The sequence below is a fragment of the Euleptes europaea genome, chromosome 15 (assembly GCF_029931775.1).
Source record: "Euleptes europaea isolate rEulEur1 chromosome 15, rEulEur1.hap1, whole genome shotgun sequence".
Lineage (NCBI taxonomy): Eukaryota > Metazoa > Chordata > Lepidosauria > Squamata > Sphaerodactylidae > Euleptes > Euleptes europaea.
Window position 1 is genome coordinate 40,480,424 of NC_079326.1, and position 24,077 is coordinate 40,504,500.

Consider the following 24,077-nt stretch of genomic DNA (forward strand, 5'->3'; position numbering starts at 1 on the left):
TTTTACACTTTTATCATACATTGATTGTAAGCCACCTTGAATTAGGCAGTGTATAATTTCTTTATAAAAAAATTTAACAGCCTCAACCAATCCAAAATAGGGCACTAGGGCAAATGTCAACTTGAAGTAGTGAGCATATTCCACCAGTACTCCAAGTCGGCATCAGCAGCGCATTCCTGAGCATAGAGGCCGAATGTGCTCAGGAGGCACCCAGACCCCGACGTCGGCGTCCATGCCACTTGCGCTGTGCACAGACGCCAGTGTAGTGCCACTTGCACCAGCCCCCCAGGACTGCCACAGCAGCGCAGCCCTTGGACACTGGCTTGGTCTCCCACTGGACTCCCAGGAGGCGTTCCTGGGGACAGAGCTGCCGGTAGGCAGACTCCTAATCCATTTCAGGCCGGGAACCCCCCCTTACGCTTCAGTGGTACTGCACCAGGATTTGCTGGTGTAGCATTGCTTTTCTCTATGGGGCTTCCCCCCCTTTTTAAATTGTAAGTTAAAATATGCCCCTTTCTTCCCCTGCAGTGGCCATGAAACCTCCTTGGAGGCACTGCGGCCACGCTGTCCCTGGCCACTGCAGGAATGAGCTCAGGAGTGAGCTGTAAGACACTGACTGTACACAACCTTTAAAAGTCTGAGATCAGGGTACCACGAAGACTCCTTTTTTCCTATACAAACCTGCCCTTCATAATCTGAGACCCTTCTCCATGTGCCCCCATTTTCAGAATTTAGGGAGATGGCCACCAGAGACAAACCTTCTTCCCCCACTATGGAACTCCCACCTTGAAGGACTTTCACCTGAGCCCATCTGTGTCATCATTTAAAATGTCAAGCAAAATCTGTACCGTTTAGTAGAGCTTTTGCTGCTTGTGTGTGTACTCTCCCTGCCCCCCTTCCCGGCTTTCTGGCATAGTTTTACTGTCACTTTTATCAGTGACTTTTTTATCACTCTTACCATTAATGTTTGTGTGTGTGTACATCTTAATATGCTGGATGCCTCATTTTGATGGAAAGGCTGAATATCATTTTTTAGACAGATGAACAAATTGCAGAGCAGACATTTCCTCAAAAGCAAGTACTTAACCCTCAAACCCAAAATAGCCCTCAATAAAACATGATAGTTTTACCAATACTATTTTAACACATGAAAACAAATAATTAAATACAAATTTGAAGGAAGTTGTTTACTCATAGGGGGTGATTCAGTATTGGTAATACGTATCATACTGCCCTTGTACAAATCTATGGTGAGACCACACTTGGAATACTGTGTACAATTCTGGTAACCACACCTAAAAAAGGATATTGCTCTTTTCTGTACCTTCTCAAGCTCTGCAACTAAAATGATCAGGGGGCTAGATTTTTTAAGAAGTATTTAACAACTAGTAACATTGTAAGTGATATTAGATCAAATACAACATGTAGGATAAAGTAACTGAAGTTAATACTAATTCAGCTATAGTAATGTTTAATTTTAAAATAATTTCAATTACTTATGAAATAGTTATTTATAAATAAGTAAGTATTATTTATAAGTAGGAAGAATTTTCTAACAGTTTGAGCGGTTCCTCAGTGGAACAGGCTTCCTCAGGAGGTGGTAAGCTCTCCTTCCCTGGAGGTTTTTAATAAGCGGTTAGATGGCCATCTGTCAGCATTGCTGATTCTATGACCTTAGGCAGATGATGAGAGGGAGGGCATCTTGGCCATCTTCTGGACATGGAGTAGGGGTCACTGGGGGTGTGTGGGGGAGGAAGTTGTCAATTTCCTATATTGTACAGGAGGGGGTTGGACTAGATGACCCTAGTGGTACCTTCCAACTCTATGAGATACTGTGAAGTAAAAGAAAAATAAATGCAAGTAATTTATTTCTGTTCATATCTAAAAGATAAAGATCAGCATACTTAGAGTTGGGGCACACGAGAAAGAACTTCATTACACAGTTTAAAAAACTTTCACCTACATACACTGAAGGTTACTACATGGATGGAACTAACAATTCAGGAAAACATCCATTTTCAATAAATGATTTACAGTGCAGTCCTATGCACAGTTACTCCAGTATAAATTTCCATGTTTACTGAAAATTTTATTTTACATTTTTTATTTTTATATATATATTACATATTTTACATTTCATTTACTATGTGTCAACTGAAAGTACTGTTCAAATTACACGCATCCATATCCAGATGGTTATGAGCACATAATACTAACCTTGAATTTTTTCATTAAAAAAAAACAACAAAAAACAAAGTTAAGCATGATCCAGAACACCCTGCCAAAAAGAAGTGTAAAATGTAATGGCCAGATTTTAAAAGGCACCAAATACATTTGTGTACAATCAAACATGCATGCTTTATCTTACACACACTCAAAAATGCACTACATGTTGCAGCCACACACACTTATAACAACATTATGGTTTTTTTTCTAGATACAAAGAAAAACACATTAATCAAATCATTATGTTTTGAGACACTTGGTGCATAACCAAAGGTTGAGAATTATTGTGAAAGGTGTATTTTGCCATTTGTTCCCCCCTTCTATTATCTGCACAAACCTGATTCTCATCCCTTTCCTAATATATCATTCAATAATCTAGAAAACTATTACAATTCTTTCATAACATATAATCAAGCAACCATACGGTAACTGAACCACACCGAAAACAGTATTTACTAGCTAATTAATACAAAAAGCTTAATTTAGCTATACAAAGGAGATGTTGTAAAATATATAGTCAGTATTCTTAACTTGGTGCCGGAACTGCTAGAAATTTGACCTGTCTTGGAACATCTTGTCGTTTTATCAATACCGTGTAATAATCAATAGGCACTTTAAGTAAGAAAATTAGAAGAATCTCTTACAAAAATATAACATAATCCGTATTGCCATGCTTTATAAGCTTTCTGCCTTGTGCGCATTACTGATCTCACCCTAGCCGCCACCACGCCTTGTTATATCCATTCACTGTAAGTGCAAATCCAGTGTGGGTACTGCCCATAGATAACGCTAATGGAGAGTTCCAGCAGGTTTACTCAAGCCTACTCTCATTCCTGAAATAGGACAGGCACCACCTCTTTCTAGAGCCTTCTGTTTAGCTAGACTGAATGCTAACCCCTCTATGGTTATGCAGGGCAGGATTTTGAATATACCATACCCAGACAGGACCTGTCCTTTGCTCTTCTGGCTCTATTGATTCATTAGCCCATGCCCTCTTGGAACACCACATTTATGAGGAACTTCGATCACGTTATATCTCTCCCCTTTTAACATATAAATCTAATGCCTCTGTCTCTGACATAATGCCTTCTTTGTTGGGTGACAGGGATCCCAAGGCTACATTGTCAGTGGCAAGATTTATTTCAGTCCTTATATCCCTCAAACATTAGATTTACGCTGCTCAAGATCAATGGATCAAGGAGCTTCTAAGGGATAAAGGAAATAAGACAGGAAAGAATGGGACAGGAAAAATATATTCAATAATGGCCCATGCAGGGTATATAGGAGTGAAAGATCACATTGATTATTATAATGTATTTCGACTGTCAGGCCTCAGCAAGTCGATGCGTTCCAGGCAATAACTTTCCTCCAGACGATACAGCGAGTAAAAAGTTTATTTCAGAAGAACAGCGATTTCAGCAGGTCAAAAGACTTAAGGCTAGCAAAAAGGTATGGGGGAATATTGAAACATATATAGGGTGGATACAATGGGGTTGATTGGATTATTGGAAACAAAGACACAATACCGAAGCAAACTACGGGCTCCCAGTATTGTTCTGTGGGACCCGGTATCAGATCAGCCATTACCGGGGAGGGTCTCCATTGAGCTGCAGATCTTGGGCTGGAGACCAGGTGCAAACGGGGAGGGACGGAGTGCCAAAGGACTCCATTTTGTCCGTGGGGGAAACCATCTTGTACCATCTTGTATCTATCCGGGGCCGGCGGAGAGACTATCTGACAAATCCAGAGGACAACACCCTTTAAAATATTAAGTAATTGAAACACGAAGAGCCAAAAGCACTCCGATATCTGAAGCTGACATACCACAAGGATCACAAGAACCAAGAGTCGAGATGGCAATGAGGCATAGACAGGCATATTCTGTGACTTGGCTGAAGCCTGAAATTCTTCCTGGGCCTTCAAGTTTCAGTACCTTGAATCACTTCATAAGCAGCCGAAGGATTTGCTAAATTGTACTTAGTTATACGTCCAGCTTTGCTTTACCTGCACAATCCTTTAGAGAATTGTTTAAGCTCAACTGTTCCACACTGGGCCTAGAGATAGGATACATACAGCAGGGGTCCCTAACCTTTCTGAGCACCTTTGCAATTCTGACACAACACCGTGGGTGTAACCACAAAAAGGCAGCCACAAAACGGCTCCTGATGAAAGCAGAGCCAGCCAGAAAAATTAGCTGCCACAGCTTACCTTCAACCACACAGTGAAGGCCCTTGTGCTGTGGTGGCAGCTGATGCCAAAGAAGCATTTTAAAAAATCTGCACAGCCAATCAAATCTTTAACAGCCAATCAGAAGCCTTGCAGGGCAACAGTCCTACTTGGCCCCACCCACCATCTAAAGACATTTGGTGGGCACCAGAAAATGTGCCGGTGGGTGCCGTGGCGGGAACACCTAGGATATAGTCTTCACGTAATCCTATGCAGAGTTATTCCAGACTGATGCCATTAACATCAATGGGCTCAAACCAGACTATCTCTGCATAGGATCACACTGTAAGATTAAGTAGCATCGCAAATATTTCAGGACTTAAATGTTAAAACGAGTGCCCCGAACTGCGCCAGACATACAAATAAACATAAGAAATTCACACTTTAGCCTGAAATTTAAACAGTAGAGGCAAGTTTCCATTAATTTTTTTCTACCGTATATACTCGGGTATAAGCCGACCCGAGTATAAGCCGACCCCCCAAATTTGAGGCCAGAAAAGGGAATTTCTTATTGACCCGCGTATAAGCCGAGGGTCAATAAGAAATTCCCTTTACCGGCAATGCTGCGCTCTAAAATGGCAGCCGCCATTTTAGAGCGCAGGGCCCCTGCCCCAGGTCGCCCTCCCGCCGGCCTCCGGGCCCTCCCAACCCACCCAAACCCACCCCGACCCCAGTGCCATCCAAGGGGGGGAGGGGGAAGAGCCCCTGAACCCCCTACTTACCTGAAGAGGCGGCGAATCGGCGGCGGCGCGGCCTTCCTGGGCTGGCAGGAGGACCCTCCCGGCCGGAGGAAGGCGCCCAGGCGCGCGGCCGCAGCGGCGCGGCCGGCGGGGGCCTCCTGCCTGCGCAGGCAGGCCCCTCCCGGCCAGAGAAAGGCGGCCAGGCGCGCGGCCGCGGCGGCGCGGCCGGCGGGGGCCTCCTGCCTGCGCAGGCAGGCCACTCCCGGCCAGAGAAAGGCGGCCAGGCGCGCGGCCAGCGGCGGCGCGGCCGGCGGGGGCCTCCTGCCTGCGCAGGAAGGCCCCTCCCGGCCAGAGGAAGGCGGCTGGGCCCGGCGGCGGCGGTGATGGAGGTAAGTTCCCCCCTCCCTCCTCCCTCCTTCCTCCTCCCCCCTCTACCGTATTGACCCGCGTATAAGCCGAGTTCGGCTTTTTCAGCCCTTTTTTTGGGCTGAAAAACTCGGCTTATACGCGAGTATATACGGTATGTCATATTTGACAGTAAAATCCTTCCAGCTAGCTAACATACAATCCGGATAAAGCCCACAGTAAAAATGCCAAAGTCCTGCTGACTAAGCTTGCTTAGCATCTCTACAGAATAGTAAATGAAAAAGAGAAAAACTTTAAAGGCAAAAAGAAGTTTTTTCCATAAAAGTGTAAACAAATATAGTTACTAAATTCCACTCATTCCTCAGAATTACAGTTTTCTAGATCTTCTTTCTGTCATGAAATGCTAACTGAACACCGCACATTCATTTCTAGAAAGGTCAAGAGAAAATGGGGAAGAAAAACCATCTTTTCACCCGTGAATACATTAAATCATCATTAGACATCACAATTTATAGATATCATGTGTTGTAGCTAGTTCATTATTAACATTAAAACCAATGTGTTTTTGGTTACCGGGGGTGGCCAATACTCTCCTTGGGGCATTCTATCCACAGCCTGTAGGCCGCAACGCCCTCATCTACACACGACAAATGAATTTACTTTTAGCTATATAGTGTCTTTGAATCATGAATCTCAGCTAACACCTCTGAAGACGGAGCAGCCTACACCCTCCGTCCGCCATCTTCCTCCCGTCTTCACTCTCCCTCATCTAAACACTTAAGGGTTGAAACCTTGAGTTAGGACTGAGCATACTCCAGGAAGAACTACTAGCCACGATAGCCAAACAGGACCTCCAGGCAATATGACCTTGAAGACCAGCCACAAGGGAGCGGGGGCTTCTGCTACCACGCCTTGTATGCAAGATTCCTTTGGAAGACCCATGACCCAGTAAGATCCAAATCCAGAATTAAAGACTTCTCGCAAAAATATTCTGAGGCAGCACACCACTTAAGACGCCCAGTTTCACCAAGTTCTACAACCTTATGTTAGTTCTGCCCCTCCCAAATTGTCTTTCAAAAACCAGCATTAAGTAAAGGAGCAAAACCTCAATCTCTATGAAATAACTGGATGCGGTTCTATTATGGAAATGGTATTCCTGCCCCACACTACCGGGAATATTTTTAGACACAGAGAACTGCTAATATCTCACAATTTTCCCCGTCCACCAAATTTGCTAGCATTCATTTGTATTACTTCTAAAGGTAGATGACACCTTTACCAATGTAACATCACACTATGCCTTGTGCAAAGAAAGGGGGAAAACCATAGGAAATTATGCTTGCACATGCTTAAAGCTTCCAACTAGTTTTAGGTTGTCATTTAAAAAACAATCAAAACAAGTAGTAACCTTGTTTGCATGCTCTTTTGGGGTTTTAATCACTGAAACCCTGTAGAGTTTTAGTGAGCAAATTGCTGTGGGGGTTGTCAGGTCAATTTAGTTTGAAGGTGTATCTTTACCTTACTAAATGTACTTACACTGTACTTTCAGTTTGTAACAATAGCTTTAGAGAAGCCTAACAGCAATACTTTAAAAGGTTTTCTTTAAAAATCAACAATAATTTGCCTGAAGATAGCAATTCTATTCCATTAACACTCAAAACCATTGTAGGTTTAAAATATAAAGTAAAAATGTAGTCTTCTACTCCCCCCTCCTTTCTGCCAGCCAGTGTCACCCTGGTAGCTCCTGAGTAGCTTAATGGGTTAATTTACTAAACAGCGGTTCTAGGACCAGATTTAGTGAGCAGTGCCTTCCGTTTTCCAGCTCCAGCAACCTCTTACAATTATCTGGGACTAATGGCAAATGGCCCACACTTCTTCTGACCCTAAGCATCACTTCCTCCATGCTAACCTCCACTAGAAGGTTCCTTTTCGGCTACTTGCAGCAGCTCCCTAGTGGCTCGGGTACCTCTTTCATCTATTGGGGTTTATTATTGACTCGCATCTCCAATAAAATATCGAAGATGCTGCCAGGTACATGGCACCCTTCTGCAACTGCCGCAAGAGGCACATGCCGGATATGCCCATAGCACATGGCATTCCCAGTAGGAATCCCCAAAAGTAGGCATCATCTGGGAGCAAGTGTGGTGCAGTGGTTAAGAGAGGCGGACTCTGATCTGGAGAACCAGGTTCGATTCCCCACTCCTCCACATGCAGCCTGCTGGGTGACCTTGGGCCAGTCACAGTTCTCAGAACTCTCTCAGCCCATGCGGAGGCAGGCTACGGCAAACCAACTCCAAACGTATCATGCCTTGAAAACCCTATGGGGTCTCCATAAGTCAGATGCGACTCGACAGAACTTTCTACCATATCACCAGGCACCACCCAAACATACTAAAGCATAATTTCCAGACTGGACAGGCCTGCAAAGCAACCATAGATCAAAAGGCAGAGTGACAAATGATGATATGCACCCAGCTTTGAGAAAAGGACAGAACTAATCTCGTTATCGAGTATCTTTCAAGAATCCAAAGCTCTAGACCACAGCAATGGAAGTTGCTCCTTAATCCTCAGAGATCACATAGTCCCAAACTCCTGTGTTGATGAAAAGGACTTGCTTAAGTAGAGGTTCTCCACTTTAACTACAAGCACGTTTTCACAAACTCCCAGACTCTAGTTTTATTGAACCTCCTCTCAAACTTTGTTCCCATGCTTGGATTTAAAGTTTCAGCCGTAAACTTCATTCAGTATTGCACTTCATTTCTTCAAAATAAATGCTCTGTAGACACACTAGCTAAAATTTAGATTCTTCTGGCAAGTCAGGATAGACTGTTACCATTAGGTGGATGCCAAGATCCAACCAAATGTTATGGATAAGCAGAACAACGACCATGGCTGACCCATACAACATCCAAGGAAGGGATCAAGGAGGTTTGGGGTTAGGCAAAAGACCATCTACTCCTAACCCCAATTTAAGGACTTCACATAAGCAGTTACCAGCCTGACCAACCCTAAGGAATAACCAGCCCAACTGGACCCACAGCAGCAACTAATGACATCTAGAACAAGCCAAATATGGCAACTCGCAAAGAACCTGAATAACCGCATTCAGGAGGAACAAAGACAGGGACTTCCTTTGTCATTCCTGTGGTTTATCAATAGTTCCCCCACCTGTTATCATCATAACCCCCCTTCAAGTCAGAGATGTCCCAGCTGGGAATGGCAACTGATCTGGGCCACAAGGAAGTTATCTTTATGAAACTGTTTTCCAGATGAATCTATACCAAAGCACATCGTATTCTACGCTCAGTTTCACAGTTTGAACAGGGTTCTTTCACCAGCACTCGCAGTATATATCTGGGAGACACCCCCACATACGCATCTAGGCAGCAGTACTATCCAGGTCTGTTCATGGACTTATTCCCATGAAAGTCTTCTTAGGATTGCAGCCCTACTCACAGAAGGAACTGCTTGTGGGATCCTAAAATGAACTGGAAAACAAGTCACCCAGATGAAAGGCCAAATGCCAATGATACAGAAGGAAAATGAAAGTATATTGAATAGAAACTACAAAAGCTCCCAACTAAAAAGTGCCTTGCCTTCATTCAGAATCCTGAAACAGCCAAACAAATCCATTGGAGGATTTGTGAATGGATCTCATGCAGCTTCTCATACGAAAGCCACAGGGAGCCCAATCCAGTTTGGGGCTCTGGCATGGCAGAAGGGGGTTAATCCTTTTGGCATCATTTCCGTGAATTCCCTCATGCTCTCGCAATTCCAGAAGCTATTTGATCCACCAAAGTAACATGCAGACACCATACAAGTGGTAGGTGCCAATTTCTACCCCTAGGGTAAACAGCAGCTCTTAAAGAGGGATTGAGGTTGGGAAAATAGTGGAGAGGGAAACAATTAGCTCCTGATTGTTGAGATCAATGGCACCTGTAGCCACAATTAAGCCTTTAAAAACACCCTGAACTAAATCTACTTACAGGCCTCTCATCTACATACCCTGTTAAGTTGGGTGGGTAAAAGATGGGGGCAAAGAGAAGGCGGAAGGAAGTCTTTTTCTCTGTCTACTCCCCTTAAAAAGGTAAAGGTAGTCCCCTGAGCAAGCACCCATGGGGTGACATCACATCATGACGTTTACTAGGCAGACTATGTATATGAGGTGATTTGCCATTGCCTTCCCCAGCAAGCTGGGTACTCATTTTACCGACCTCGGAAGGATGAAAGGCTGAGTCAACCTTGAGATGGCTACCTGAAACCGACTTACGTCGGGATCGAACTCAGGTCGTGAGCAGAGCTTGATTGCAGTACTGCAGGCTACCACTCTGTGCCATGGGGCTCCTACTCCCCTTACCTAACACAAATTATTGGAGATTTCTTTTAGGAGTGAAAGACCATGCATAAAGACAAATGACACAGTTTTGCAGTTAAGTATTAAATATAAAATTTCAAAGTTTGAAGCTAGGACACAAGACAGATTTACCATATAGCTACACCTGGCATATTACCGGTAGTCCAGTGGACCAACTCAATGCTAATGATCCGTAATAGAATATGTAACTGTGTTGTGAAACATATTATACAATCTCCCCTGAAGTATAAATGACTTCGTTTTAAGATACATCACAAAGCATTTACAAAGCTCTTAGTTTGTGGCTTTTAAAAATAGAGAGAGAGAGTGAATAAAAGGCTAATCGTAACTAAATGAACTTTTTAATAAGCATGAAAAGCTTTCCCTACTGGCAGAAAAAAGCATTTTCCCAAGGGGCCTGTCATGTTAAAGCAGTAGTCAATAGCTGCATACAATCAATAAACAAATTCAGCTCTATAGAAGGGGGGGTAAGAGAACCACATCACCGTTTAGTGGCTGCAATTTAGATTATTCTAGCGTGTAATACTTTAATTGTATAAAACAAAGCCGGTGTCACAAACACAAAAGAACTTCTTGCAAAGCAAGCACCACAAGTAATTTTTATGCTGCCACTGATGGCAGACGAGTGATGAGCACTTTGTTCAAATTTATACACTTACGCATCTAAGGCAACAGGTGGCTTGTTTAAAAAAAAAACCCTCTTTTCAATGTTTCTTTTTAACTCTTTCAGAGCAGTGTTTTTACTACGTGATTTATTAGATCACCTATAATCAATCCAACAGCTAAAAAAAAAAAGCTCGACATGATCGATTTGCAAAATAAAGCAAAGCTGTTTTTAAAAAGTAACTAATGTAACGTTGCTGACATGTCTAACAATGCAATCCTATGCAGAGCTGCTCCAGTATAAACCCAACTAAATGAATGGGCGTAGAGCGGAGCAACTTTGTGTAAGACTGCACTGTTATGCCAGAGTTAGGGTTTCAAACTGAACATGTGAAAAATAAATTAGCTGCCTAAAGCTGAAATACAAAGATATACCGAGCTAAATAGACAGTGTAATTAAGAAATCATGTAACACCAAATCGAGTTTCTAAAGATCTGTAATACATCTAAATATTATAACATATTCAACAGCTGAACTCACAGGCAAACGAATCTAAATTACTAAATTTAATTACAAATTAAAACATTTAACTTTTTCACTAGCCAATAGTCCATATCTCAAACAGTGTTTGACCAGTAATGCCATAATCCCAGATTGTGTGTGTACCAAGGGATGTTTATTCATATGTAGTGGTCATGTCCAGTTATAGCAAACTTTTGGAGATCAATATTTGCAGAAATTGCTAAAGTAACTCAGGAATCAATAAATCCTACTATTGAACTAGCCTTACTCAATTTATTTATCAATGAAAACACCCATTGTAAACAAAAACACTTATTAACTTTGTATTAGTTGCAGCTAGAACGCTTATTGCCCAATGGTGGAAAAATGCCAAAAGGGATATCCTTAGATAGGTGGCATGATAAATTAAGGAATATAGTGGCACTTGAAAGTTTAACAAGAAAACACCACAGGAAGATTTATTGTCTAAGGTGTTATCAAAAAAAGGAACTCTATGGTGCTTACTAGAACTGAAGAAGGGCTACTCTTTTCTGTTAACTTCCCTCCAGCAACCATACAAATTCTACCTATGAAACAGAGAAGTGCTATCTGAACAGAAACCCAAGGCTGAGAGGATGCAGCAATTCAAGAAGGAGAATTCTGAGCTTTAAAAAAAAGAGAGACAACATCCTGTGAACAAAGAAGAGCATTAAAGCTGAACACAACCAGCTTTGAGACAACTTGCCTGTAAACATGGAGAAGTTCTGAAACAAATGCAAAACTGGAAAAGGAATTAAATGAATTGAGGCAGCAACTAGAAAACACCCCTCAAAAGAAGTCACCAGAGAGCAACAAACAAGATCACTTTGCAATGCTTCAAGCAAAGGCGTCAAAAATAACAGGAGCGCTGTAGAAACTCCTGAGGACGGAAAAGAGATATGAATACATCGTAAGAACTGTTCTTCACCTGAAGAGTGACATTATCAGTTCAAAAGCACTAGCGGAGAAAGGTTCCCCCTAAGAAAGCAAACACACAACACAAAGCTTTGAATGGAACCCAGGAAGTAAGCAACAAGTCTCCACAGACTGCTGAACAAACCGCAGTTCCTGTTTACCCACCTGTATACTGTTGCCTTTTATGCATGGCTGTTTCCCTTGCCACACCCCTCACGACTTCGGGTCTTTGTATTGATTATGCATGCCGTTTCCAACTGTCAGAGTTCGGCTCGCTCTCCCCTTGCGTTTCCCCACGTTTTGAGGGACCTGTTTTATCTCAAATTTGAAACCGCAGGCAAAACACGGGTAAATGCATGGGGAATGCCAGGCGACCTCCGACGGTTGGAAGGGGGAGAGCAAGGCGACCTCTGGTGGTTGGAAACGGCATGCATAATCAAAACAAAGACCCGCAGTCGTGGGAGGGGTGACCACGAGGGAAACACCCATGCATAAAAGGCCAAAGAAGGGCAAACTGTTATGTTAACATCAGCAACTACACAATGGAGCTGCTGGGTGAAAGGAGAAAACGGCCAAGCTGCTAACTCAAAATCAAGGTGAATCCACATGCAGCCAGGCCTCTGCAGCTTAACATCCCTGAACTGAACAAGAATTCGAATTTCTGCATAGAGCAAATTTTGAAAAATGTATCAGAAAAGAACAAAGATATTCTTGATACAGATGCAAAGTCCCAACAAGCAGAAAGTGATCGCAGAAAAGCAGAACACTGTAAGGAGTTGCTGCTGTTCGGTTAGTTGCCAATCGTATTTTCAATGTTCTATTTGTTTATTTATCTACCATATTTGCATTCTGCTTTTCTCCCCAATGGGGACCAAAAGCAGCTAATCCACGGGGGGGGGGGGACAAAACAAACAAGAACGAGATGGGAGACTTCCAATTGCCAAAGTGGTTGTCTCTCTCCGCTATCTGATCATCTTCCCAGTTCTAGAATCTGACTCTCAACCTATGCACCAAAGGCGAACAACCTTTGGTTCATGCCCTTCAATTTCTGCCTCTGGACACACCTAGGCCTCAAACAACTGACTGCAGACAGGAGAGCAAATTTAACAAAATGTTACTCAGCTACTGCTAAGACGTTTTGTTTTTTAAGAAAAGGATGGAATCGGTCCACCAAGAATGTCTTAAGGCAAGCCTCCTACTTTCTCTTCACCACACCTTTTTATTAAGAAACAGCTACAAAGAGAGGAATCATCATCTTTAAGCCATTAAGTCCATATATCTGACCTTGCACCCGTCTAATTGTACACAGAATTAGTTTGTGCACATTGAACCTTGCGCAAATGTCTGGCCTTCCTTCTGAATCCAGACAAAATTATTCAATAATTACCCCTCAAGGCGTCTGTATGAAAAAAGAATACCAAAAGAAAATGCAAACAGAAAACCCTTCAATACAGTCATGAAAGAAGGGGGCGGTGCCAATTTTTAATTCCAGTTTCTTCTCCTCGCACTCTATTAAAACCCACTCACAGAGGTCCTTCGCCTTCAGGATTTCTGGGGCCCTGCAAAAAGATCTCAATAGGAAGGGGGATCCCAGATCCTACTCCAACACTCCAACTACTCCCAACACACTGGGTCTCAGCTGTGTTTGTACATTCCCTCCCTCCTCCTCCCACATGTGGAGCACAACTTAAAGATTCCTGGTTTTAGAAACCTTTGAACAAACTCTCAGACTTGTCATCTAAATGCAGTAGGCAAGCTGGGGTTTGTTCCTTCCCACACTCTGGGACTCTAAATCATGGTCTAACCCCGTTTTAGAATCTTGGGTCTGCGAAGGAGAAACAAAATCCATGTTATGAAGGAACCCACGTTGGGAAAAAGCCCTCCCAGACCCGAAAGGTTTCAGTCTGGGGGAGTGGAGGGAGGCAACATGCAAGCACTCTTACCTAAGGATACCGTGGCCAGTATTATCCTGAGCTAAATCAATCTAGCTAACATTTACAGCACCAATTGAAAATAAATCCTGGTTTTACAAAACCGCGCAGGTATTTTTAGCTCATTACAAAATAAATTCTGACATCTTAAGTTACAACTTTCGGAAAACAGTACAGATGTAAGGAGGAAAAATGTGTCACTGCCTAAGTACAGCTGTACGAATGGTACTACTATAATTGCCAAAGGAAAACCACACATGCTGAGGGGATGAGATGTGGCTTTTGCTTTGTTCACTAAAGTGCTAGTGCAGTGGAGTGTGGCTAAGCGGTATCATCATATGCCTCCTCTCTGCGGCAGGCAGCTGCCAGCAGTATCTATCAGCAGGGATGATTTCTACTTTGATAATATAAAAATACAACATGCCTAGGGAATACAGAACTACAAGAAAGGGGACAATATTACAAATGCCACATTGAAGCCATATTAAACCCTTTTCAGAAAATCTGCAAGCATTCAGAAATTCCAGAACAGAAAGAACTTCTATGTATAACAACTTGTAAAAGTTAACCCTCAATTAATAACCGGTAAAGCTGTTCAGTTTACCCTTCACATGTGCTGGGCCGAATTTCTGAAAGATTCAACAGACCCCGTAACGGAGGTGCACACATGGCTTTCCTTCATCAAGATTATTATATTGTATTGGAGCACTACAGAAAAAAAGAAAGGGGAGAAACCTCTGATAGAAGATAGAAAAAAATGTGCAAAGCAACAGAGGTTACAAGGCGTTTATCTAACAACTTGCAGCTACTCCAAAAGTATACAAAATAGTAGTAACAAAGGTCCAAAGAAATGGCAAGACATGTATTACAGTATACATATAATGAGCGAAAACAAAGTGTTGATAATATAACACAGAACCACAACAGCAACAGGTCTGCCGGCTAGTATCCCGTTTCGATATCCTTCTTCAGATTGTAGATGGATATCGAAACGGGATACTAGCCGGGCAGACCTGTCGCAGTTGTGGTTCTGTGTTATATTATCAACACTTGTTTTTTGTTTTTACTCATTATATGTATACAGTAAAACACGTCTTGCAATTTCTTTGAACCTTTGTTACTACTACTTTGTATAATTTTGGAGTAGCTACAAGTTGCTTTGCAAATGCCTTGTAACCTCTGTTAGAGCACTAAAGTACATGAGATTTTCCATACACTGAGAAGCAATACGTGCATGGGGGGGAGGTTTCAAGAGCCCTCAGGACCACATATCTAACAACAACCTTCGAAATACGGATCCCTTTGCAAATTTTTGAAGTTTACCTACCCCAGTGGGATCACACTACTATAGTCAAGTCAACTACAACATATAGAACAATATTTACCAAAATATACCCATAAGTTTAATTGATGCTGCATAAACATCATCGATAATATAAATTAATTTGGTGTATACCGCTTTTACAAGAGGAGTTTGGTGCATACTGCTTTTACAAGAGGAGGGACCCACAAGAAGAAGAGTTGGTTTTTAAATGCCAACTTTCTCTACCACTTAAGGAAGAAGCAAACCGGCTTACAATCCCCTTCCCTTCCCCTCCCCACAAGAGACACCCTGTGAGGTAGATGAGGCTGAGAGAGTGTGACTAGCCCAAGGTCACCCAGCTGGCTTCATGTGGAGGAGTGGGGAAAACAAAATGGTTCACCAGATTAGCGTCTGCCACTCATGTGGAAGAGTGGGGAATCAAACCCCACTCCAGATCAGAGTCCACTGCTCCAAACCACCGCTCCAAACCACAGCTCTTAACCACTACACCACACTGGCTCTCTTGAGGAGGGAAGAGACAGCCTACTTTCCTGACCAATGGGCCCCCACTTCCCCAATCTTCTGCCCCCCCCAACTTCATACCTACCTGGGGGAAGGTTATCCCATTCCTGCCCTACACCAGCCATTCCCAAATGCAGTCTTAGTTACCATACACACAGAGACACAGACACAGTACCAGAAACTACCACACTGCACAGAATCTCCGGCAGGTTTTACTACCCTCTGCTAAGCACCATGTTCCAAGTGTGCAGTCCAGTGCTTGAGACCCCTCCCCAGATGTCCCTTTGGGGGACTCAGCATTTTTGTTATCAGTTGCCTTGGTAACCCCAAGTGAGACTTGAGATCTTGTAAGGTATTTGGGGGGACAGAGGAGAGGTTCTTTAAAAAAGAAAGGGGGAGAATTTTTTTTAAGTTCCCCCAGGTGCAGAATTGAATCTCCTAACCCAAAGTGCACCCAGTTTACAGACTTTTTAAAAAATCTACAGTTCAATGTAGAGTAAAATTAATTGTCACATTGAATATATATTCTATAATTAACACTATTTATTAATAAACATGAAAAGGGAAGGCAGCATGGTATAGCCCGATCTCATCAGATCTCAGAAGTTAAGCAGGGTCAGCCCAGGTTAGTATTTGGATGGGAGACCACCAAGGAATTCCAGGGTCCTGATGCAAAGGAAGGCAATAGCAAACCATCTCTATTAGTCTCTCGCCTTGAAAACCCCATAAGAGGCTGCCATACGTCAGCTGCGACTTGATGGCACTTTACACACACAATATTGATATACACCTCCTTAACTTTATGCAAGTTTGAGGTGTTTTGATACTAATACATTTCTCTTTCGCAAAACTGTACTAAACATTACAATCCTCATGTTACCAGATCATTGAATTTATAATAAAAGAAATAGGGAGAAATGTACATCAAGAAGATTGAAGAGTTGGTTCTCACAGTGCCAGAGATCTGAATTTGTGTTCAGTGGTACAGCTTTTCTCGAGACTACCAGCTGTCTACATTGTCCATTGAGGTGCACCCCCCAATATCACAACAAAATCATACAAAAATGCTAAGCTTCCATCAACAAATGCAAAACTATGAGATCAGATAGATAGGGCTGCACTCCCCTAAAGATGGTTTAGAACTTGGGAGATGAGCATGAATATGGCATTTATTATGTTCTAAGTGGAACTTCTCTGAAGATTATTTTTGTCAAGCAACGGAAGTTGGTCTAGAAGTATTTTTAATAAAATTCAGAAACTTCTGTTGGTGCAGAATGCACCAGCACAATTCTAAGAAGATGCTTGCAAGATCTTGACAGTAGGGATGTGCGCTCGGATATAACCGAGCTGAATATATATATCCGAAAAATAAGATACAAAAACAATCATCATTTTGCAAGGAATGCTAGACCTCAACCTTACTTTTTAAGAGAATAGATAGCCTAAAACAAGATTTCAAAAATTATTCTGATGGAATACTTCAGCAAGAACCGACTAGACAAAGTAATGTTTTTGTTCCATTGCTTTATAAGTTGCTCACCTTGCGAAAACAGTTTTGGAGCTATTGCTGTTAAGTTTAGCAGAACTATGTAATTTTTTATTCTTGGATATAGTATAAATAACTGAATAAGATTATTCAGTTATTCCAGATTGGTAAAAATGAATGGTAACTCACACACCACCAATACTACCCACAGGGCTAAATACCCTACAATGAGCCCAGCCTCATCATACTATGACCTTTGCTCTATCTGAAGCCAAAAGGGTCAAAATGAGATTTGATTTGCCATTTGTCACTGCAGAATAACTTAAACTTTATCTAACCAAAATAAAATCCAATATGCATACATTGGGTTGGATGCAACAACTCTCTTCCCATGGAGCAAGGCTCCTCATACAATAGCAGGAAGTAATTAGATTAAACTATACATGCTCAGTAGAATGCTGCAAACGGTGCTCTCCTTAAACTATGAACACAAAAACATGTCCATAGCGAACTAAAGCTATCTCCAGTGTCATAAAAACATTCTACTTACTGGTATGTATCCAACCATCCACTGACTTTGTGGAATGAGCCTGTCCCACATCCTTCTTCCACCATAACCCAGCAATCCCCCCTCAGGACCGCACGGGGGCAAAGAGGGAGGGGAGAATCAGAGGAAACCACTGCCCCTTCTTCCAAAGATTCAAGTGTAAATAACTTGTCAGAACTGTGTGGTGGATACAAAACCATTTATAGGTAAGATCTGAGTTCTGAAGCTGATTTTAGTTGTTTACTCTGGGGAGAAGACGAGTTCCCCCTCTGTAAGTTGTCAGTCGTCGTTAGTTTTTTATTCCTTCATTCTTATATAAGAAAAGATACACAACCAGGCTTAAATTATATTAACGTAAAATTATTTGGTTTACATACGTAGTAGATGAAAGATCCCATCACAGGCACTGATGTGCGACAAAAAAGCATTTCCTAGACCCTGTCCAGCGTGAGCTCCTTTCACAAGGCCAGCAATGTCCACGATATTCAGAAAAGCCGGAATTTTGCTGAAAGATACAATTCAAAGTTTTAGCGATGAGCAACAGTACAGGTCAGAATGATTGAGGTTGGGTATGCTGTTTTTCCATATAAATGTATATTTGCAACATCATGAAGAACACAATCTCTTCGAGAATAGAGGTCTTTAAAAAAACTTCAACTAATAAGCGAGCCTGTTAAGAGTGAAAGGTAGGTCACTACAGGTTACCGTAGTTAGATTTCAGGTTAAGCTGTTCCTTTCTGCCTCAACGCTAAACTTCATTCAGTACTAAAAATCCACACTTTTGCCTGTCATGGATGTGGATTCAAGGGATTCTGGTACATTGTTGTTAATTTCAAGAAACCATAATTAAGTTAAACACTCATCCAAATAATTGTGACAAAACAAAAAATCAAAACAGCATAAGAACAGCATAAGAACGAGTGTTAATTTACTAAATAGTTCTTTATGGTACCTGTCCAGTGTTCAGGCTGAGAGAAGTTATTAAGTAAAGAACAAATAAGTACAAAATAATACATCCAGAAGATAGAGGTCTTTTGACTACATCAGGTTCATAGAATCAAAGAGCTGGAAGGGGCCACCAGGGTCACAACTACCTCCCCCCCAACATCCCCAGTGATCCCCTACTCCACACCCAGAAGATGCCCCCAAAAAACCCTCCATGATCCCTGACCAATCTGGCCTGGAGGAAAATTGCTTCCTGACCCCAAATTGGTGATTGGCATTACCCTGGGCATGTAAGAAAGGGCCGCGAGAGCCAAACACTGATGCAACCCTTTCTGCCCTCCCTCTCATGGTCACAGAATCAGCATTGCTGATGGATGGCCATCTAGCCTCTGCTGAAAAGCCTCCAAAGAAGGAGAGCCCACCACCTCCCGAGGAAATTACCAGGATCCTTTTTTCTCTTCTTGAAGATGGAGAAAACATTTGCCCATCTCCAATCTTCTGGCACCTCACCTGTTCTCCAAGAATTCTCAAAAATAATGGACAGAGGCTCAAAAATTACATCCACAAGTTCTTTTAATACCACTGGATGCAATTCATCTGGCCCTGAGGACTTAGTTTCCTTTAAAGAAACTAGGTATTTATGTACTAACCCTATGCCGATCCTAGGCTGCAATTCCCTTCCCTCATCGTGTGTTGTTTTTGCCATGTTGAGCACCGTTTCCCTCACAAGAGAAGACTGAGGAAAAGTAGGAATCGAGCAGTTCTGCCCTCTCTTCGTTATCTGTTACAATTTCACTTTTCTGTCCCTGCAATGGGACTACCATGTCCTTGTTGTTTTTACTCCAAACATAACAAAATAACTTTTTGTTGTGTTTGGCACCTCTTGCTAGCCTAAGCTCATACTGAGCTTTAGCTTTTCTAACACTCTCCCTACAAGCACTGGTTATTTGTTTATATTCATCCTCAGTTATAAGGCCTTCCTTCCACTTCCTAAATGACTCCTTTTTGTTTCTCGAATCTGTGGAAAGTTGCTTATAGAGCCTCCCCGGCTTCTTTAGGCTCCTCCCACTTTTCCTTCCCACAGGAATCATGTGATTGCGCCTTCAATGTTTTGCTTTTAAGAAACTCCCATCCCTCTTGAACTCCCTTCTCCTTAAGTATTTCTACCCAGCATAACTTTAAGTGTGTTAAATTTAATGGGGATTAAATCCCACCCAGCACAATGGGACTTACTTGTGAGTAAACATGTTTAGGATTTACAGTGCACATTCTCCATACAAAAACTGCCCAGATGAACAGGCTCTGCTCTGAGGTCACAAGACATAGTGAGGGTTAGTTCCATCCGAGAGTGACTGGGCAACCCTACAGGAGCAACAGCTCAGAAAACAGGAAATGGAAGGAACTGGTCAAAGGAAATGGGTGGCTCAAAGAAATGCAATGAAGAGGTTGAAAGAGAGGAGTGTGTTTAAGGACTAAACTAGACACAACTATCATTCACGTGTCTGTCCCATTCATACATAATGTAAAGGTACCAATAAAACATGGAGACATGGAGAAAGTGTGCTAAACCCTCTCCATCTTTCCTTACCTCCCCAAAGCTAGCTGCTTCAGCCACTTTTCTCCCTTTCTGGATCCAATACGGGAAGTGAGCTGGGGACAGAGAAAAGTGGCTAGAGCAATAAACTCAAGTTGGGAGGAGGAGAGTTCAGCATCCTTTCCTGTGTACTCCATTTACTGTTAAAGTAGGACTCACACCCTTTACATGTAAGTATGACAAGCAGGTGAAAAAAGCCCATGTCCACCACCACCATTACATTTAACTTTGCCCTAAAACTAGAGGAACAAATGGTTAAAGTCTGAACTTGGCGATTCCCCATCTGAACTGGACTGCTCTGCTCAAACCATAAAGATATAGGCATCGATTCTAAGCAGCATTAGCAAAGCTGAATAGACCCCCCTCCCAACTGACACAATGTAAAGGACCAAATGGGGTTCTGCAAAGGGAGTGGTCAGGATGTTGTTCCATCAGCAGAACACCTGTTACACTAACCAAAAAAAACACACCCCAATTTAGGTCTGTGGAGTATTTCATAAGATCTACTTTTGAGGAAGGTTCGTGAACAGCGGCTTGTCTGTGCTAAGTGAAGATCATCTCAAGCCGAAGACATTTTTGCCACTAGAAAAGATAATCAGCCCCATCATAGACATGATATACCTAGACAAGGCCAGACAACAAGAATGCAAAGGTTAATAAATAAATTCCTGAAGACTTAATCGGAAAGATCTTCTTAAAGTTGTCTGATTAAAGAAAATCCTCGCACAGTTGCTTTGAAATCTTGTAAACTTTAGTGTTTGCTGTAATGATTTGCTGTCTACATACAGATTGAACCTTAATGGTCACTGAAAGGTAACCCAAGTTTTGAGAGTTACTCAAGTAGTAAAGATGCTACAGTATGCTTAAGGATTCTGAAGAGCAGATTAGATGTCACAGAAATTTTGGCTAATGAGCACCATTAATATTAAGAAGCTTTGTGAAGGAAACAATTACCTGGGTGGCTTATGATACTGGCAAAGGAAATCAAATCTGTCATCCGGCACAGGTACTCTGCTCTCATTTGGATCGATAGTGCAGAAGGGGAAATTCTCTGCTGCAGCTTGACTCTTGGTTAACACGTTGAAAAAGGTAGATTTCCTTATTTTGAAAAACAAACAGAGAGATGTGTATTTGAGACCAGCCAACAAATATATGCAACATTGCAAAGCTTAAATCAGTGGCAACTGGAGATGGAGCACCAACAGTCCCTAGGATTTGTATTGTTCTTTTTAAGAGGTTAAATGTTAAAGGTTTCATAAACCGCTTTACAAACCGGGGGGATATCACTTTAGCATGTTCACATATTTAACAGATAATAAACATCTGCTTCATACAATAAAGAGACTTCGAAGCCCTTTAGTGAATATTCCTTAATTTAACAACATAATTCCCATAATGAGATTAGTGTAATTGAAAAGATCATGCTTACAAAATCAAATAACTTTATTTCAAAGTTACATTGTTGACTGCAATGGGACTATGTCGAGTGTTATGAGTACCAAGATCATGTTATCACTACTTCACGATGGCACGTGACCTGTGATCACAATGGCAACTGTTACAATGGAATTAGATATCACAGACAGTTTGCTACTGACTTCAACCAATTGCAATCCATCTCAATTTCAACTACCAAAAGCCTTATTTTTTTGCATTTAAATTTAAGACATTCTTTTTCTCAATAACCTGTCTATATCTTCTAGAATGCTGCACCCTAAATTTCAAATGGTCCTTTGTTATTATTAGTACAATATAATTCTGCTTAAAGGTTGCACTAAGTCCACTGAAGTCAATGAGCTCAAAATGGTGTAAATCTGTTTAGGATTGCACTGTAAATCGCTTTAATCTTCTAGCAGTGCAATTCTAAACAGAATTACTCATGTATTCAATGGATATAAATAAGTAACTCAGTATGGGATTGTAGTGTAAGTCTTTCCTCAGGACTCTATTCTTTAGAAAAGATTTTCTCCTTAGCTCACCTTACTTACCTAATTATTCTCTACAGCAGTGGTACTCACTCTGTGGTTCACACACAACCACAACGTTAACCACCCTCAACAAAAAAGCCAGTGATTTTCCTCCTTAGCATGAGGTCCCTGACTCAGGGAGGCGGCTGTTTCAAAGTAGAAACCCACTACCAATCACAGGCCCCACTGGTCAAGGGTCTTGCCCACTTTCCTGAAACATCGGGTAGGCACTACATTGCCCAGCAGTGCTTGGAAGAGCCAGAGGTGGCATGTCAAAGAGACACAGAGTATCACTGCTGTACACTATTCTGTAATAGTTACCTATCTGACCTTTACCACCTCCAACCACCCAACAAAGATGTCCAGAGTTCTGGCCAGAGACTGTGTCACTAAGTTTGTAAAGCACCAAGCTCACTACTGGTGGTAAATGTTTTGCACTAATAATGACATACACTGTCCAGCCTTCTCACATAATTGCTTCCCTCCGGCTTTTATTTATTTTAGTAGACAAGAAAAAGATCCTCACAGTCAGATGACAAGGGTTCCTTAGCTCTCCACTCTTGTTCCAAAACTTACTGTGCTTTGCAATGCAATATTGTTCCTTACTCCTTAATATTTTCCTTCAATTTCATTACTTTATATCTATCCAGAACAAAAAATCCCTGAAGATTTTTCTTTATATCAATATAAACACAGACTGCTTCCTTTCAGACATATTTCCATCTAGAGAATTCATATCCAGTATAAGATACACTTGTATTGCTTTTATTACCAAAGATCAACTGTCTGATCCAAGTAATTTTGCAAAATTGTTCAAATTACTTGTATTGAGTCCATTCAAGTAATTTCATGAATTCATTCAAGTAATTTCATCCGTAACCAGATATTTGCTGCTTTAAAACTACAAGATAACAAGCAACGGCAGCCTTCTAGGTTGGAACCCAGGCAGGTTAGAACATTTACGAAACATTTGTAAATCATCCTATGCAAGTAAAACATAAGCATGAAATAAATTAATGCTGGAAATCCTTAAGCCTGACCTTATCACCAGCACTGTAACATTTACAGACTACAGCATAACTCTGATTTATTTAGGAGGGCCTAGTACCTTTAGGGTGACTAAGCAAAGTTTATTTCCATTAGTCACCTACCCAACATTTGGCAACCCGACAATGCCAATTTTCAGGGATGTCCCAAATCTTCCAATGATTGGATGTGGCTTGATTCCATCACCTCCCTTTTTGGGGGGCATCTGAAATGGAAAAGAAAAAAAGGTAACAGAGAGTACTTCAAATCCCCAACTCCCTCCTAGGATGCTGCAAACCACCCTGACACACACATTTCCTTTCTCAAATACCTTTTTGGGTGCCACAACGGTCACACATAACAGTAAGGGAAGGACCAGGCCCTCTGGGATTCCCTAGAGACCACAAGGAGGGGGCGGCAGCCAACCAACACCCGGGCACGCGTCTGTGCATGGCCCTTTTCTTGCCCCCCAGCTCCAAGGTCGCTGGATTCAACGGCGGCAGCTTCTGCAAAGACCCCTGCAACGGCTGACCTAAAAATAACCATCTGGGAGCCCAAGAAAGGATTGCAATTCAGCACCCACTGCCCACGCCAGCCAAATGTGCCAGGCTGTCAGCAGCAGCAAGCAGACCTTCCCAGGCAGCCAAAGGAGCAGGCGGCAGAACAATCCAGAGCGGGTCAGGAGTTGCTTTACGGATTAAAATAATGACTTATAAGGAATAGAAAATATTAATACAAAGGAGACACCAGATATTTGTAGGGAGGGAGGAAGTCGGCGGGGAAGTCAATTACAATTAATTATATTTAATACTGAAGACGTACAC

The 24,077-nt window shown here is 42.0% G+C and overlaps 1 protein-coding gene across 1 annotated transcript in view; it reads right to left on the reverse strand.

Annotated features, from left to right (window-relative positions):
- OLA1 (Obg like ATPase 1) overlaps positions 1-23,479 on the reverse strand; it is a 107,874-nt gene extending 84,395 nt beyond the window's left edge. The window contains exons 1-3 of the mRNA XM_056861575.1: positions 23,379-23,479; positions 21,215-21,358; positions 18,099-18,226 (exon numbers count right to left, since the gene is read on the reverse strand). Coding sequence (XP_056717553.1) covers positions 18,099-18,226; positions 21,215-21,358; positions 23,379-23,479 — 373 coding nt within the window. The remainder of the gene's footprint in view (positions 1-18,098; positions 18,227-21,214; positions 21,359-23,378) is intronic.
- Between the last annotated feature and the right edge of the window lie 598 nt (positions 23,480-24,077).